Source organism: Zophobas morio, unplaced genomic scaffold, assembly GCF_036711695.1.
Source record: "Zophobas morio isolate AGI-343-1 ecotype UQ-CSIRO unplaced genomic scaffold, CSIRO_AGI_Zmor_V1 ptg000024l, whole genome shotgun sequence".
Classification (NCBI taxonomy): Eukaryota; Metazoa; Arthropoda; class Insecta; order Coleoptera; family Tenebrionidae; genus Zophobas; species Zophobas morio.
In genome coordinates this window covers 3,936,464-3,955,279 of record NW_026972129.1, presented here as the reverse complement: position 1 = coordinate 3,955,279, position 18,816 = coordinate 3,936,464, and the positions used below count along the sequence as shown (strand labels likewise).

General features: G+C 32.2%; 2 protein-coding genes across 2 annotated transcripts in view; one reads left to right on the top strand and one right to left on the bottom strand.

Annotated features, from left to right (window-relative positions):
* Positions 1-2,793: 2,793 nt before the first annotated feature.
* Positions 2,794-9,532, bottom strand: LOC135134801 (peroxisomal ATPase PEX6-like). The gene is made up of 9 exons (XM_064063632.1): positions 8,489-9,532; positions 8,215-8,438; positions 7,425-7,815; positions 7,200-7,367; positions 6,989-7,135; positions 6,756-6,929; positions 6,008-6,137; positions 5,815-5,954; positions 2,794-3,126 (listed from the first exon to the last, which is right to left on the bottom strand). Exons 1-9 carry the CDS (start codon positions 9,324-9,326, stop codon positions 2,981-2,983), a joined length of 2,358 nt encoding a protein of 785 aa, XP_063919702.1. The 5' UTR covers positions 9,327-9,532; the 3' UTR covers positions 2,794-2,980.
* Positions 9,533-9,878: 346 nt separating this feature from the next.
* LOC135134802 (sperm surface protein Sp17) overlaps positions 9,879-18,816 on the top strand; it is a 45,617-nt gene continuing 36,679 nt past the window's right edge. Inside the window, exons 1-2 of the mRNA XM_064063633.1 lie at positions 9,879-10,081; positions 10,234-10,429. Coding sequence (XP_063919703.1) covers positions 10,336-10,429 — 94 coding nt within the window. The 5' untranslated portion in view covers positions 9,879-10,081; positions 10,234-10,335. The remainder of the gene's footprint in view (positions 10,082-10,233; positions 10,430-18,816) is intronic.

Sequence of the window (18,816 nt, the reverse complement as noted above, 5' to 3'; positions counted from 1 at the left end):
TTTTTGTTGTGCTCTTGTTAACTGCCATAATTTTAAATTTGACGCCACGCACCCGTAATAACTTGTATATTTACATCCAGTTACTTTAATTCAGATTTTGCTGTTTTTATTAAATTTGTGATATTAATATTTGGATTGATTCAAAACATAAACGTAGGGTTTTTGTACTTGTTCGGTTTCCCATATGTGTATGTCTGTCAACTTGCGGTTGTCTTTTTTTTTCATATTTTTATGTGTTTCATTTGTGATGTATTATATGTGGGTGAATAAAGCATACGGGCTTTTTTGGAGCTGAGGGGTGAGTGAATGCGAGATGTCGCCCTCGCTCGCAGCACCTTTTCCTCCTAGAGAGGGGTGCGATTTTTAGCCCCCTCCAAACAATTTTGTCTATTATTTCTTGGGCTCTCTACTCGCAAGCAGTGTATGCTCACTTGTACGAAAGAACGCCTTTCCGCCATTTAAAAAAAAAACACAATGTAGGTTCCATTTTATTAGCCGATCATAGCCAAGGCCAAATTTTGAATTTTTGAATTTTTCGCGGGCCTTTCACACTTTTTCAAGTGTCGATTTAAGGCAGGAAGTTTGGGTTATCAGAAAGTAGAAACTCTTTTGAAGCTTACACGTAGCACGCATCTTTACATTTACTTTAACGTTACATACATATGTTTATTTCAGCTTATAGGGGTTCTCAAAAAATAAATAAAATTCGCAATGTTGTTTATTGCTCGTTGAAACTTTAATACTTGTTTAGTTGTTGTTAACATCAGAGTTATAAGAGATTGAATATTTAAAAATGGAATTGAAGTTAAATGACGCAGAAAACGTGGCAGAAGCGAAGTTCGGTTCCTAGTCGAGCTGGCGAGATTGATCGTGTCACCTGTACAAATCCACAGGTTTGGATAGATTCAGGGGCGGCCGCCGATGTTGTAAAGTTTTAGGCTTCGTGCTAGCCTAGATCCTCTTGCGGGTGGGACGACCTAGTTCCGCAGGGCACGTTCGTAATGGAGATATGCGTGTGGGGTAGGGTTTGTGATAGATAGAATCACCGTCGTGGGGGGAGAACAGCTCCAGACCGGTAGCCCCAAACTCTGTTTATGCTACAACGCCCCAGGGGTACTTTTGTTGTGCTCCTGTTAACTGCCGTAGCTTAAAAACAAAATCAGCCGCCACACGCCCGTAATAACTTGTGTATTTGCATCCAGTTACTTAATTCAGATTTTGCTTTATTTTATTAAATTTGTGATATTCAAATATTTGCATTGATTCCAAACAGATGTATAGGATTTTGCGTTTGTTCGTTTTTCATATGTGTATGTCTGTCAATTCGCGAGTGTTTTCTTTCATATATCTTAAGGTGTTTGAAATGTAATATTTCGGTGAAAAAAACCCCAGGGGGTTTTTGGGAATGAAGACCGATGACGCCTTGACCTTGCGGAGTCGCCAGAAGGGTAAGCTGAGTCCCTTTCGCTCTTCGTTTCTTTTCCTCCTAAGGAAGGATTTCGACCTCCCTAATTTTGTCTTATTATTTCTTGCGCTCTCAACTCACATGCAGCAGTATATGCTCACTTGTATGAAAGAACGTCTTCCCGCCATTTTTCAAAAACAAAAAAAAAAGAAACACACACAACGTAGGTTCCTATTTGTTAGACGATCACAGCTAAGGCCAAACTTTGAATTTTTTAATTTTTCGCGGGCCTTTCAAACTTTTTCAAGGTCAATTAAAGGCGGGAAGTTTGGGTTATTACAATATAATTTTCAAATGCGATAACACCTGATCTGATGGTCAGAGTTTTTGGTTCACGACCATACACCAAACTACCTGATTCAAACAAAAATTAAAAAAAAAGATAAAGAAATCATAAAAACTAGAGAAAAGAAAAATGTTTTCATAAAACATTAAAAACCTTTGAAAGTAATAATTTTCATGAGTGCAAATTAAAAAAACTAACAGCTTTTAATAGAGGAGCCCACATTTGTCGAGACGTCAATCAAGGATGACTATTGCGAACGCTCCTCGGTAACAGAGCATCATTCTTCTTCATCTACAGCTACATACATGTGGGGCGAGGGATATATACATTGTATCTCTGTTATGTTAAACAAGTATTATGATGAGGGGCCAATTTCACTTTGATTTAGCGACGTCGCAAAACGGCATTGTTATAGTGATATCGCAAAAATCTAATGGATTGTACATTGTCTCCTGAGATAAAAAACTTTGATTTCTTTTCTTACATTTAACTTTTTGTGCTTTTCTGAACCTATAAAACTATGGCAGTTAAATTAAATATTTCACTCCTATTCGTAATATTTGTTATATCTTGATGTATAAAGAGTGATGTTTTAGGATAAGTGTTGCACTGTAGATAACGCTCCTCTGAAAAATACTGCTCATCACCTTTTTTAATCCCAGAAAGGGTCGCATAAGAACAGCATATTCCTGTATAAGGCACTGTTTTCCGATGTCGTTACGAAAATAAATACTTAAAGGACTCGTGATATTTAATTGCACAACGTGTATTTACAAATTCATTTTAATTGTTTTGCATTCCTTCGAGTTTTTCAAATATAATTAAAGTTAATATGTGGCGCATGTACAATGATAATCGCTTTAAGTGCTCAAAATGCGACTTTGTCCACCCACACACAATTAATTATTATCACTAATTGGTAATTTTATTTTTCTATAAAAATAAATTTTTACATCAGCATTACTTATCCCGTTTTATCGTATTTATTCGTTACAGCTACAACACAATAAATTTTCCACTTGATTAAAATTAGTAAACACCATTTATGTATATAAAATAACAATTTATTTACCAACATGCTTTTAAGGATTTACCTATTTATTACTCTTTGAACACAAAAGGTATTTAAAATATCTTTACATATTCCACAAGCAAACAACGCAGCACTTTTCAGTCTTCTTTGGTTTTTGTAGGTATAAATCATCCAATATTTACTAAAAAATTCGCTGTCATTTTCTGCTAGATTCCAAATTACGAAAATATTCCAGGTCTTCTTGCTTAATCGATGGTTTAATATTTTTTATTGCAATTTGAAAATCGTCTAATGTTACAACAACATCGTTGAGTGTTGGTTGATTTGCACTTCCTTTGTAGCCTACAACATATTTTAAATTTAAGAGAAAAATACACTACCAGCAGAAAACAACGCAGCATATTCTCGAATGATAACAGGAAAACATGTTATATAAACACAAACATGCAGAAACTATCGAATAAAGGCATGCCATGAAGTTAGTTGATTTATTTGAAAATCATTTTCTGATATTTGTTAATGTGCAAAATAAATTTTTTGCTCGCAATTTTGCTACGGGTCAAATATACACCTTCAAATATGTAAATAAAAAAACTGAAACTACTGGGAGACACATATCAATTTCATTTGGATAGGCATAAAAACAAAAAACTGCAAAACTGACTAATAGTAATAACCAAAGAAAAAAATGGAACGACTGATGTAGACGTGACCACTCGTCTTAAATTTTTCTTCAAGATAATTTTATACTTTCTACATTAAATATAAGCAAAAACAACGCTACAGAAACGTTATACGAAAAACACCAAAGAAAAAATTGACATTGAAGTACCTATATAAGCATCGGGAATCGTATGTTAAAGGTAAAATTTTTGAAATTGTTTTATTCCTCTATAGAAATTTAAATTCAAAATTACATTCTACAACAAACTACTTCGCATTTGGCAAATTTCTGTTATCCTCCGACTAATAATTTAATAAACGTTGATTCTTAAAAAGTGATCGTTAGTGTATGCATTTTACTAACAAACAAACCAGTGTAAAAGTTGTATGATCGGGCTCTTTTTCCCTAAAATCGGATTCGTGAAATATTTTTGCCCTTTGAACGATTTTTAATATAGGTTTTATGATTAACGAATCTTGATTATTAAAAAATACAAAATGCATGGCAAAATAAGTATGTTCTTCTGACGATTCCTTTTAAAAGTAGACTTTTCGCCATGTTGACATGCGACATACCATTTTCGTTGATTCACTTACATAGTAATATACAGGAATAGATCAAGTACATTAACTAACTATAATATAATACAGATTTTCACGGCTATATAATGCAGATTAGAAATCAATTAAAAGGAAAAAAAAACTTGCCGCCTACTTAAAATGCATGGTCTCATATAGGATTGCCTGTCCTATTCAAAATTAACCCGGTTCGAAGCCGGAAAACGTATGTATTTCTATTATACAGCATATGTATAATTTAATGTTATTGAAATTTTAAAAATATTAAAAATAAAAACCTACTATAAACCAAAATCTTTTTACATACTTAAAAGTAAATCTGTGAATCGGGTTTGCTTCAGATTTGGATTTCTTTTCTATACAGGGTGAGTCATCACAGCACATAACTTACTTTTTTCTTTAATAAAACAACCTATATATTTTTACACAGTCCCATCGGCTTCTTTCTAGCCTGTATATTCATAATTTATTTTTTAATATCCAATGCGATATTGGCACGTTTTTTTTTTTCGGTGGTTGATAAAACGCGTCGAGAATTTTTTGTTTTACGGTGATTGTAGAGTAATGAACGTTGTAAAGAAAATATTTAACCAAAAAGAGAGTAAAGTGTTGTGACTTTGAGCAATACCTACAACTAAATATGAACAGGTGTTTGATACAGAACAATGGACTAATGTTAGTTTATAGTTTACTAAGAATAATATTTTTTTACTAAGAACGAAAATATGATCGCTTGTGTAGAGATGACTAGAAAGAATTATTATTGATGCTTCTAAAAATCTACTTTCTGAGACGCTCTATTTTTAAAGGGGCGGTGGCTCTCTCTTACATACGCCAATTAACTGCTTAAAAAAAAGCAACGAATTGGCAGACATGCCATTTAGCTTTTTTTAGTTTTTAGAATTTGCAAGTTTTTCTTGTAAAACAAATGCAAAAAAAATAGCTTTAATATTTAATATTTGTAAATTGTACCAATTTTTCTTAAAAAAAAAATGATCATTTTCTGACTAACGTTGTTCGCGGGTGTAACTTTACCAAAAATTTGGTAAAATGATGGACTGGATCGTGCAGGAAAGCATAATAATTGAAATAAATTCATGACTCAAATATAGATGTTTCGAAAACAAAGCGCAGAAAATGCTTTAAGAAAATATTATTTTACAAAAGCAAGTAAAACGTATCAAAAGCAATAAATATTGAACTTTGTAGAGTATTGTTTTCTCAATTTGATAATACATAATAAAAATTCAAATAAAATTTAAAAAAATTGTGACGATTTTTTTTAATTTATTTGCTTACCACCAATTGTTTCATGTTAATGAAGTGATGCATACATAGAACTCATTCGTCTTTATTTATAAATTACATCCCATTAACATAGCTTCATGAATAAAAAAGTTATTAAAGGTGGCCCCTTTTCGCTAACTCACCTTATCTATAACTTTGAATTTTTTTTTTTTTGTTACGATGTGGTCATTTCAAGTGTGACACGTCTATTATCTACCAGGTCTAATGCAAACTGACCTCGATTTAAATCAATAAAACATGAATCTAAACCCAAATCTGAAGTTAACTTCAGTGACATAATCTGGAACACCTGTTGGTGTACAATAAAATTTTTATTACTGACTATCTTTTGATGACTTATTTCGGCAAATGCATCACTATCACTATCATGATCTCAGCGTGTTCATGGGAGCTAGAATTATATTAAATCCAAAAATACACTAAGGTTTGATAGCAACGCTGCCGATCTAATTAAAGTATTTATACTTATAAATGTTTTACCATTTTCAATGTCCGATATCAGCCGTCGTACTGCAGACATCCACGCGCCTGAACAAATGCCATAAAAATCTGCCCCACTGAAGTTGTCAGGACAAATTTTAACAGTTTTGTCTATTACTGCATTTTCTTCAAGAAGAAACCTAAAATATATTTTTAATGCCAATATTAACTGTAAATTATTAATGAATCTTACTTTCGTGTTAAAGCTGTTAGAACTGCACTTTTAGAATCCTCATCAGTACAGGGACCCACATAAAGCAACTTATCAATTCTTCCAGGTCTTAGAAGTGCAGGATCAATTAAGTCAGGTCTATTGGTTGCTCCTAAAGGAAACAAGTAATATGATAGTAAAATTTTCTCTATCATAAAAGAGATTAAAAATTGTTGAACAATGTACTGTTTCAGTTACTTATAATAAACTGCACTACTGTTGCAAGCAGAAGTTCTGTTAGAGAAAGAATGGTAACTTCGTGAAATAATGCACAAAATCAGTGACTACTTGAATGAAATGCTTACTGGTTATCTCTAAATTATAACTTCAGTTCAGGTCTGCACTCTCCTGCATACTACAGTACCATTTTATATGAAAAATTAATACAATCAAATTGGAGTAGTGTATTTTTAAACAGAATTTTCAGTGTACTTTTGCGTAAAAAGCAAAGTATTCTTGAAATTAATGACAAAAACAAAGATTTGTCCAAATTGGCAACTTGTCACTAATTAAGTAAATAATTCTGGTTCCTAGTATACCAGGTATTTCTTTTAATGTAGCAATCTCATTAAATTATAATTAAAAATCATTCTTCATTCTTTCTGAACCACTTATCTAAACTTACAAACGCAAATGAGTTTATTTCTTACAGTTACACCTTTTTTTAGGGCAGTTTTATCTGAATTTCTCAGAAATAAGATTAAACTAATTTTCTTTATTACACTCTTACCTATGATAAAAATTACGCCGCTTTTATTTAAACCATCCATCTCGGCTAACAACTGGGAAACTACTCTATCCATTACGCCCCCCGAATCACCAGAAGCACCTCTGTTGGGAGCTAAAGAATCCAGTTCGTCAAAAAATATTATACAAGGGGAAGCGTCTCTAGCTCTTTCAAATACTAAAATTACCCCAAAATTCAATTACTAGTTCGGATGTTTTATTAATATATATATCTACCTTCCCTTACATTTTGTTCAGACTGTCCAACATACATATTTAGAAGTTCTGGACCTTTTACAGACAAAAAACATAAACCACATTCTGTAGCGACAGCTTTAGCAATTAGTGTTTTGCCTGTTCCTGGAGGTCCATAGAGTAATAGACCTAAAATAAACGGTCATTCAGTACTTCACATTTGTATGAGTAATTAAGAAAATAAATAAATTACCTGATCGTTTTAAACCAGTTGTTTTCAAAAGATCGGGATGTTTAAGTGGCAATTTTATTGTTTTTATTATCTCCTCTTTAACATCGCTTAATCCTCCAACATCGTCCCATTTAACTTGTGGTACTCTGGGAGCACCTAAGTTTTCATGGTATGTAGACTGCATAAATTCTACGAAGTAAAAAAAAATTGTACTTTTAATGCACACATTTTAAAAGCCAAACATACCTAAGGCTCGTAAAAAGTAATTTTCAGGTACACTTTCTTCATTAGTATGTTCACTATAAAATTCTGTCACAGCACGATGAGCTAATGCCTTTAAATCTTCAAATAAAAACCCATGTGTTTTATTGGCAATGCCGTTTATATCAGCGTCGGTTTTTGCATTCATGCTTTCTAAAATCCACCATAATATTTTTTCCCTTTCTGAATCGTTTGGAGCTTTGATGTCAAATATTTTTAAAAAAATTCGTTTTAACTCTCCAGGAATACATTTTTCATTACAACAACAAAACATGACCAATGGAAAGGAATTATTTCTGAAGAGACTACGGACTTCTTGTATGAAATGACTTATTAGTCTTTCGTCATATTCACCTTCGTTGTTTTTACCAAAATTCTGCAATTACAAGAACGAATGTCTAGTATTTTGAACCATGAAAAGGGCGGGGAGGAAAAAGGGGGGAGAAGGAGGCGGTAGATGGAGGTAGAGGGGGATGGTGGGGGAAACGGTGAGGGGGAGGGAGAGGGAGAAGAGGAGAGACTGAGGGACAGAAGGAAAGAAAAAAAATGGGTAGAAAAATAGAGAAATTACTAAATAGGTACTAAATACTAATGAAGAAGATATACAAACAAGAGGGAATGAAAGGGATAGACTGGAAAAATAAATATAAATAGTTTTTAACGTTAACACTTTACTCTTTATACTTCCAATAACTCATTTTTTTTTTTCAATGAAATTTGGTGTCTTGCCAAAATGTAGGTTTATCTAACGATACAAAGTAAAAAAAAATCTTACCTCAAAATCTTTGATCTCTACAATGGATGGTGCAACCATCTTGGCTCCAAAGAAAACATTTTTTAATTTCACTTCGTTCTGGGCATAAATATTAGCAGAAATATCAAAGTTGTTTATTGTGTACAGGTGCATTCCAAAGTAGTTAGCAAGGCACTGCACGAGTAAGCTTTTTCCACTTCCCTTACGTCCTTCCACCAAAAAAATTGGTTGAAAATTTGACTGAGCTAAAATAAGTGGGCTATAATCAAAATTAGCAGTACCTTGAACTCTATACTTTTGTTAACAAACGGAATGACTGCTTTCTTCATAGATTCGAAATAAGAAAAAAAACCTTCAGGACATGATAATAAGTCATCACATATTTCCCTTTCACAAGAAAATATTCTAGGAATAAAACTCTGTATGTTGCTCACTTGTTTTACTGTTGACTTATTTGTTGCACACAAGTAACCTTCGTGAACTAATTTTCCCATATAGATGACTTTTGTACATTTAAAATATAAAGTCTGTTTTATATTATTTAATTTATTCGATAAAAAAAATATTTCTTTTCCATATTTCTTTAAATCCACTGAAAGTACATCTCCTGTGCATACAAGTTTTGGAAGAGTGAAATAATTTTTTAAACATGTGTCAATAACAATTGGACTCCAGTCACTAGAAGTGTTAATTAAAGACAGTTCCACTTCATCGGCAAACTTGATACTCTTGTCTCTACAGTGTCGAAAAGTACAGTTACTAGCACTATTAAGATTAAATAATAAGTTGTAACTTATTAATGCAACGGAGTTATTTTTTAACGGTTTTTGAATAACATTAACTTTTCTTTTAATTATTTTATTTGAAGGTTCATTAGCAACTAAATATTTCAGACTGCCACCCTCTGTGTTTCCATTCACAATAACTGTGTTATCTGAATCCCACACTGCACTCTTTCCTACAAAGTTGGTAAAAAATGTGCTTGTAATAGCCCGAAGAGTAAATATTTGTTGTTGTTTCAAAACATTGCAGTAATTCAGAAACATGTACAGAATAAAACAGGATGAATTACGTCGTGGGTACACAATTCCCACCAAATACACCAAAAAACCAAAATCAGCATTTTTAATCATACTCAACTATCGCCAACAAAATTTACACCGTGCATTAATTAACGTAAAACTGACTTCACAATTTGTACAACTTGACAACCTCACTGTAGTTAATGCACTTTTGTTTCATTCTAATTTTCTCAATTGAATAAAGCATACATAACTACCACCTTATAGGTTAGAATGACACGGAGGGTTTAAAGGTTAGGTGGCTTTTGACAACTGTCAGGCTGTCATCATTAACTACGTCACTAACGTACAGCCAACCATGGAACAAAAAATAATATTCCTTGTTTGAATTTAAAACAATAATAATTTAGTGTAATCTGTTAATTACTATTAATTTTGAGAATGGCGTTGAATGATATTTAATTTCCTGAAACATACATCCAAAATATTAAACGTGAAAAACGCAAGCAATTGTTTTGATGATTTTATCTTCGGGACACGTACGGATTAAATTGCGATGAGTCATTGCACGTTGGAAAGCGCAAGCTCGAGCAAAATTTGAATGGTTAGTAACCACTCTTGTTTGTTCATCTTCTACCCATAAAATAAGGGTTGGTCGTGGTTGGTTCATATTTTTACAAGTAGAACAACTATTCATTGCACTCGCAATTCCCAGAAATGCATTGGTTTATTTTAATATTTATTAAATTTTCTACAAAGGTGAAAAATACAATTTAAATGTAACAGTTTTATTTTAATTAAGGAATTAAATCATAAGATATAGAAAATATCTTTGTGGGTAGCCTGGGGTAGCCCCTTTGTTAGAAGTAAGTATTGTTCGTAAATAAAATATGTGTACGCTTTATTCCTTGTAAGTAATAAACAAATTGCTTATCATTGCTCAAATTATTTACCTACGCTAGTAGTTAGACGAAAGAAAATCAATTCCACTACATGAAACGTTATTTATTATTTTTAGTTATAATCGTACTATCTGTCGCTTTATTATAAAAATAATGCATCAGTGGTTTTGGTATGTAACAACAGGCAAATCTGCTCATATTTAAGGAAAAATCTAAAAATGGGTTGCAACACAAGCAAGGATACTGCAATATCATTAGGAGGGGAGAATGCAGAAGAAAATAGTGAGAAGAGAAACACCGAAAATGTGCAAGGTAAATGGGTAGCCATATAATGTATGTATTTTAATATTTCGTGACAGCACTACGCAGTTCAAAGAAGTTCATATTTGGTAGCACTGACACATTAACGTGTATGCTATTTATTATTATTTTTTGCGTTATTGTGTGATGTCAAACGAAAATATTCATGTTGCATTTTTTAAAGAACTTTAAAATATTGCTAAACACAGCTGAAAAAAATCTCTGAAAAATTTAGACAGTTCTTCTTTCGCCTTCAGAAAGGTGATCTGGTGTGTGTCAGGGTTTTTCTTCATACAAATTTCTATGACATTTTTTATATATATATTAGGGTGATTCAAAAAAAAAAAAATATTTTTTTTTTTCGTGCAAAGAGGTTCAAAAGTTTCTTTTCAACGTAAAAAAATACCAGTTAAAATTTGAGCTCTTAATATTAATATTAAGACCGTCCGCATCGCGTTTTTCTATTTCCCATAAGAATAACATGGGAAAATTTTTGTTTGCACCTTCTGATTTTTATTGCTAGCCCGTCGTGTGTCGTGAAAAAAATTCAGTCACATATTTTTATAGAGAATTGAACGCTCTACAAAAAGTGTCTCCTATGATTGTGCGAGAAACCTGATAGTTGAAGAGTTATTTTAGGCTAAAGTTAAATTTATCCAAATTTTGACGTTTTTGATGCATTACAATAAATTTGATGGTCTTATTGGAATAAATCACCACAAAAATTTATACACATTTTAAATTTAGTTTTTTAAACAGTAATTGTTTATAATTTTATGCTATAATAAGGCCAGTAAAACTCTTTCCGAACATTTTCAGCATCAGTGGGTTAAAAAATCATAGTCAGGTTTCTCGCAAAATCATAGGAGACACTTTTTGTAGAGCGTTCAATTCTCTATAAAAATATGTGATTGAATTTTTTTCACGACACACGACGGGCTAGCAATAAAAATCAGAAGGTGCAAACAAAAATTTTCCCATGTTATTCTTATGGGAAATAGAAAAACGCGATGCGGACGGTCTTAATATTAATATTAAGAGCTCAACTTTTAACTGGTATTTTTTTACGTTGAAAAGAAACTTTTGAACCTCTTTGACACGAAAAAAAAAATTATTTTTTTTTTTGAATCACCCTAATATATATATATATAAAAGACGGCGTCATCATCTATGCTGCATGCTGCATATATGTATGTAGTAGAATTTTTTTATATACAATATTATTTAGAGGAAACCATCAACGTTGTAGTAGGCATGAATATATCAGTATATTATAATAATTGGAAAATCATACGGAGTGGGTGTTGGAATATCATTTGACACAAAGCTCTGTTCTTATAACATATAGCATATAACAGGTTATGTTTCTGCCAAATGGATGTTATAAGAACAGACATGCCGTTTGTGTCAAATGAAATTCCAACGCGTTCTCTAAGTGATTTTTGAATTGAACACCCGTTACATACTAATAAAATTAGCAGGTGTGACGTCCTCAGAATTTTGGGAAGATTAGATAGACATTTTTTTATTTAATCAGTAAAATTACTCCATTCATTTTTTAAACATCCTGTATGAATAATTCTAAAAAATAAGAATATATTACTTATTAAAGCGCAAACAAAGTGCATCTTTAGGCACATATATTAATACACTTTTTTTTTATTTTTACAGTTTTGTGAACACGACATTAACTTTCAACAATGGATGAATAGATACTATTTAATCGTCATCCTGTGGTCATAAAATCAGTATTTTGCCAAAATTTTAAAAATTCGTTTTGTGGAATCTAAGACAAAATGTAAAATTTGCTTGTACAAATTTGATTTTTTTTTACTATAATCGTATACGTGTGATTAAAAACGCAGATATTAAAAGTACAGAGAGATCGAAAAAGAAATTAGTCAAAGTTGGCCATGTACGAAAAGGCGTTTGTCTTAGTTTAAAACAATTTTTTATTAAACGTCACGTTGACAAAAGTAATTTGCAATGTTATCAAACGAAGTTAAACCTTTTTTGTTATTAGAATCTTACTTCAGAAATGGGACAAAATTGGGACAAAATTGGAAAGCGGTGATTTGGATTCACTTTTATGTGTAAATAGGTGTTATAATTCTAATTTTAAACTATCAATTTGACATTTAATAAAAAAAAAAAAATACGACCAACGGCTTGTCGTGAATGGCCAACTTTGACTAATTTCTTTTTCGATCTCGCGGTATACATAATTTAATTGTCGAATAATAAAATAATAACATGTCTGGATTATTGATAAAGGGAGCTTTTCAATGAAGTGCCACAATAACACTAGTGTGGTAGTCAAATGTGAAAAAATTGGCGTGGTGGAGATAACCCCAAAATTGCCGACTAGCTGCCTAGTATGTACGCTGCTATGTAAACATCTCGTTCAAATGCTAGAAACTGTTTTGTTATTAAAAAAATCGTAGCGTTTAGGTAGGTTTTACTATGCTTATTTTGTTGATAAGATAAATCTTTTAGGAAATGTAGTATATATTGTGACAACACACATCAAGCACTAACCATGGTTTTTGGTATCTTGAGATAGAAGGGAGAAGCTTTCTTTGGGGGCAAATTACATTTACATGTATAAAATATATATATATAACTCGTGATATGAACACATTTAAATGGCACCAAATTTTGGAGCTGGTAAAGCTGTAGGTACCTATGTGAATACAGTAATTTTATTTTTCTAACAGCGTGCGGAAAGTGACTATAGTTTATTAATTGCAAAAAATATTGTACACAACACGTTCATGAAGCCTGCTTCCCGCACTGCCGCAAACAAGTGTTCATCCGGGAATCAAAAATTTCTATTTCCTACTACTGTGCTATTTTCGGACTATTACCTAATTAAGATAACCTTAGCAACGATTTGGAAGAAGCAGTTTTACAAACCAGTGCGTTTTAGATATCGCAAATGACACATGTCCTTTTTGTTTTCGGATTTTATTTTTCATAGATATTTATTACATCATAATTACAACAAATGATATTAACCGAACCTGAAATTGTAGTCTGTTGACTATCTACAGGTGGAGCGCAACATTCTTCAACGCTACTAGAATCATTTTTGATCAAATATGCATCATCATAATAAGCGGACACGATTTACATAAATATGGCCATCAAAAACATTGAAGCACATAAAATTATTAGCAAAATACCTTAACAACGCATAAATGGTATTAGCTAGTAATCTGATTCAATATATCAATTTAGTGAAAATTTATTGTTTATTATTTCAAAGATATTCGTAGAGTTGGAGAAAAAACTTTGTTTATAACACGTGTCGAAAAAGCTTACGTTAACACTATATTTTTACGTAATGGTTCTTTTTCGGCACTTATTATACAAACAACGATTTTATTGTATGGGCCAAGGACGAATTTTGTTGATTGTATGTAGTCATACTCGCATAAATCCCGTACAACCTCACTATTGTAATGTGTCAAAATTAATACAAAATTAATAGTATGCATACAAATTCAGATTTTCATCTGTACAGGATTTATGTGAGCATGACTGTACGTTAATATCAACAAGTACTGTTTAAGTTGGCAATAGAATTAAACAATTTGTCAAATTTGATTCATATGCTTGGCGCTATGTCACTGTTAAGCCTTCAAGAAATTTTGTTTATGACATTTTAATAATATTCAATAATAACAATAATTTTGACGTAAATTAAAAGTCACTTTCAACCATGTCAGTTTTGACAACAGGAAGTAAAATGGAGTCTCAGCAAGCAAAATTTATCGCTACCATCAGAAAAATTGCTTGTTAATCACTCTATTACCGTAGGTATATAATAATTTCCACCCCACTGCCTCTTCCTACTCTTTTTTCTGTTACGGAACTTTTTGCCGCATTCTACATAGTACGCTTATTTCACTTCCCTTGGTTTGGCAGACTGAGTTAATTAATACATGGCCAGTTAACCACTTTAGAAAACACTAACCTAATCGAAGACTTTTTCGTGCCACTTTGATAAAAATAACACTAGACGCACAAAACATAAAACGCTTACTATTTAATTGCTGCCCTATTTGCCTCGATAAATAATTCTCTGGAGACTAGTGGACATGGATAGGCATAGATTTCTGTGGTAAGCCTGAGTTAATTAACATTTTCAGCTTTTTTGAAAAATTATAAAATTTGATTTTGCGAAATAAATGTAATAAAGCGCGCTACCCGTATATTTCGGACACATATCTTAATATGGATAGATATGGCAGTATAATACTAATAATAACAGTATTGTAGTCCCAAATTTTCGGGAAAATGGAATGAGTCTTTCCTGAGTTAATCAATAAAATGAATTGACTGGTTCATTATTTTTTTAGTCATCCTGTATCTAAATATGTCAATTCTAAAAAATCTGAATGGAATGATAAATTACAAGTATAGTCATCATAATTTCTACATTTTAGATAGGATTTATTTGGCAAAATTTTGAGATGACGTCATCAGTTTTTAGGAGTGGTCGTAAATGGATAAACTTTGATTAACGATTAACCCTGTTTCAGATAACATTAAGACGTTTACAAGGTTTCAGATAACCTTAAAATATTTACAAGGTTTCAGAGCGTTCGGTTTTGCAATTTCAAGTTTAAATTGTAAAATCTAATACAATTTTGATTTTTCTTTTAAATCTAGATGCCTAGGGCAAAATCTCAAACGGATTAATAAACTAGAATTGGAGGAGTATGTTGTTTTATAAAATTTAAATAACATTTACAATTGTAAAAGTTGGAGATGATGTGATATCATTGTTGGGTGATCAGACAAATTTTGTTTAGCGTTTTACCATCTACACGATATTCTTAATACAAAATTTGACAACAATCGTTCTGGTAGTTTAGAAGATTTATGTCTCTAATAAAAATCGACACAGACGCGAACAGACGACAGACGGCATACAGATACGAGAGAGTCATGTTTTCGTACGAGTTAAAAATACTTAAAGAAATATGACTTATGCCATTCGTTTACACGTAAAGAATTCCTAAATAATATAGTTTAAACAGAATTATAGACCGTTCAAATCACTTTGCGTCCAAATATTTTTTTTTTTACTGTTTGTAGGAGAATTGTGAACCTCTACTTCACGGTTAAATGCACAGAAAATGTGATTAAAATTTAATTGATGGCAAATTTGTAAAGAGATTTATCATATTACCGTGGATCAGTTGCAGCCGTAACAAGCATTAGTTCATTTAGAATTTAGTACAACATGATGTTGATATAATTCCATCACAAATCCTGTTCTCGTAAAGTTAACTGTAGTTACCTCTCTACATTGCATAGTATTTAGCGCAGCCTATTTTCGCGTAAAGTACCATTTAAGAATACAGATTAAAAAAAAAAGTTTATTTCGACAGAACTTCCCTCGCTCCTGAAACAAATCCCTCTTATTTGAAAAATTATAAAATTTGATTTAGCGAGTTTAGTTTTGTGATAACCTCTATAAAGTAAAAACCAGTGACGTAAATATTATCCCCCACAGCCCTTGTGGCATGACAGCGCAAATTACAAGGTATACCATGGCCCACAAAACGATAGAACAGATATTTAAAGCGTATAACCAACGGGAAAATGAAGTGTTATTAGTATAGTTTTGGAAATTTTATTCTACCCTATAAAATTTTATTGGCAATAACGAGACGGACAGTAATACAATAGCAAGAGATAATTTCCAACTTAAAGTTGTAAAGTAGAATAATCCACGACTGGACAGGGCCCATCGTTACTCACAAACGAAAATGAGCATTATTTTATGAGTACAGCTACCTGTTAAATGTTCTCCGACAAATTCGGGTAAACTGGTGTGAGCCATAAATATTTCTTATTATTATACAACTGTCCGCCTCGTTATTGTCAATAAAATTTTATAAGGTAGAATGAAATTTTCAAAACTATACAGGGTGTTATTGAAAGGTACGTACAACAAAACGAACAGTTCTTCGCGAAGTGTAAGAAGTCTGAAAACCTTATTTTGTGTTATCAAAATTATAAGGGGAAAATTAACCCTTATCCAAGCTTTTTAGACGCTACTGAAGGATAAATAAGTAAAATTAATTTATTTTATTAAATTCTAGCAACTGTAACAATAAAACTTTTGTCAAGACTAAATGTTGCTATAGAAACGAAAGATGATCTTTTTATCAGAGGCGTACAACGAATTTGGACATACATTTTAATAATTTTTATCTCTAAAAGGAGAACACTTTGATCTGAACTTTTTTTACTTTTAGCACCCATACTTCGAGACCAATTGCCGATTTTATTTTGTACGTACCTTTTAATAACACGATGTCTAAGTGTCCGAAATACTAGAAGGTTATATGGCTCCACTAAACTTAGTAATGAGGGATGTTAAAATTCCTTTTGTGCGGCTAGTTACCGGCTCAATCCTAGCGTCATAAATCAAGGATATATCTCAATATCTTGCCACCTCAATATCTACTGCTTGGGAATCCGCTTAAACATTTTTGGTACATTAAACTAACACAAACGCAATTTACAACTGCGGGTTTGCCTTATTAACTGCTCCACTGTCGTCTTCACAGTACCCTAATATTACAACAGCCATATAACCCTATAGTATTTGGAACACTATAATTACCAGAGTTAGTCAAAGCCGAAGTGATCAGGAATCAATCAGACAAACATTAAATACGACGTCACGACGACAGGTGGTAAATTTAACTGGCCGACTGTGCAGTCTCAAACTCAGTGCCGTTGAATTCAGTACAGGATTTATCTGATGAAGATCATCACAAAAACTGTGATGTTGAACAGTCATTTTTTATTTTTAAAACAATTTTAACATCTAGAAAAACTCCTATAACTGAGGAAAACATAGAAAAATTAGTAATTGTTACTAGGAATTTCCGACGTTGTAGCACTTGAGCGGCAATGAACATCACTTATGTGATGCCGAAGTCTTGTAATTACATGGTTAGATTCGAATATTTATGTTTATACTTGGAATCGACTATAATCAGTAATCATGTACATCAGCGGGTGGACTGATTAATACAGCCAAACGGGTCGAAAACTATTTTGAGTGAGGAGCTGTTACTGTAATAAAAAGTATTTGCGGTGTGACATTAGTATAATTTTCAAATAAATGAGGTGAACCGTTCTTGATTTGATTAAAAAAAAAAGGTGTAACGAGGATGAGACCGAGATTTGAACCTCTCTAGTGCATACATTATATTATATAGGTTATATGTAACACGCATCGAATATTGCAGAAACATTTTTGTAAAGTAATTGTCATTACAACTAAATGCGGATTTGTAAACTACAAGTGTAAGGGTATATAGATTTTATAAATTTAAAAAAATATTTGTTGTTAAAAATTTTGAGGGGATGGTATCAGGTTGTTGGTGGGTATGATTAGACAAATTTTGTTTAGCGTTTAACCATCTACATGAAATTCCGAATATACATACAAAATTTGACAACAATCGGTCCGGTAGTGTCGGAGATTACGTGTCTAATAAAATGGATACATACGCCAGACAGACACAGACAGACGTAGGGGTCATGAAACGTAGAGAAAACATAAAAGTGACCATTCGTCCTATGGACTCGACACTATACTTCCTTAGCTTATGCTCAGGAAGTAAAACGATTGACTGAAAGGTGTCATGAAATGATGTTTTCAATTCTTTGGTAAAGACAAATCCCCCAATTTCAAGAACGTTTGATCGGTAGTTTCATAATTGATAAAATAAATCTATATATCCATTTTTTGGAGGGGATAAGGAAATATATTTTAATAAAAATTTATAATGCTTATGATAAGAATAAAAAATATTTACAGATTCTAAATTAAATTGCAAAATGCTATATAATTTTAATTTAGATCTAGACGTTTCGGGTAAAAGCTCAATGTTGACTCATAAACTACACGTGTAGGACTATGTTATTTTGTACACTTTAAAACCCATTTACTATGTACAAATTTGAGGTAACGTCATCACGTTGTTGGTGGAGATGATTAGACAAAGTTTGGGCAGCATTTTACCATCTACATAAATTCATAATACACATATAAAATTTTACAACAATCGGTCTAGTAGTTTCGGAGATTATCTGTCTAACAGAAATCATCACGGACGGCGGATAGACAGACAGACGGAAACGGAAGATCTATTTTTTCGTACTACAAGTCACAATGAAAAAAAGACGTTGAGTATTCATGGGACTCCAACAAACGGGTCAGAGTACAAGTCTTAACGATCTCCCTCCCGTACCCTATTCTACGAATCGTTGATGCAGAAACGAGATATTGGCTACATAAATCATATGGAAATTATTGCACAAATAATTTTGTGAAATAATCTTGATACGAATCAAGATTCTTA

What these genes read in the sequence shown, in the direction of transcription:
- LOC135134801 (XM_064063632.1), bottom strand. Translation starts at nt 9,326, where the DNA reads ATGATTAAAAATGCTGATTTTGGTTTTTTGGTGTATTTGGTGGGAATT. An exon ending in CATTCCGTTTGTTAACAAAA is followed by an intron (nt 8,439 to 8,488) that starts GTATAGAGTTCA and finishes CACTTATTTTAG; the next exon opens with CTCAGTCAAATTTTCAACCA. An exon ending in CTAACAGCTTTAACACGAAA is followed by an intron (nt 5,955 to 6,007) that starts GTAAGATTCATT and finishes AATATATTTTAG; the next exon opens with GTTTCTTCTTGAAGAAAATG.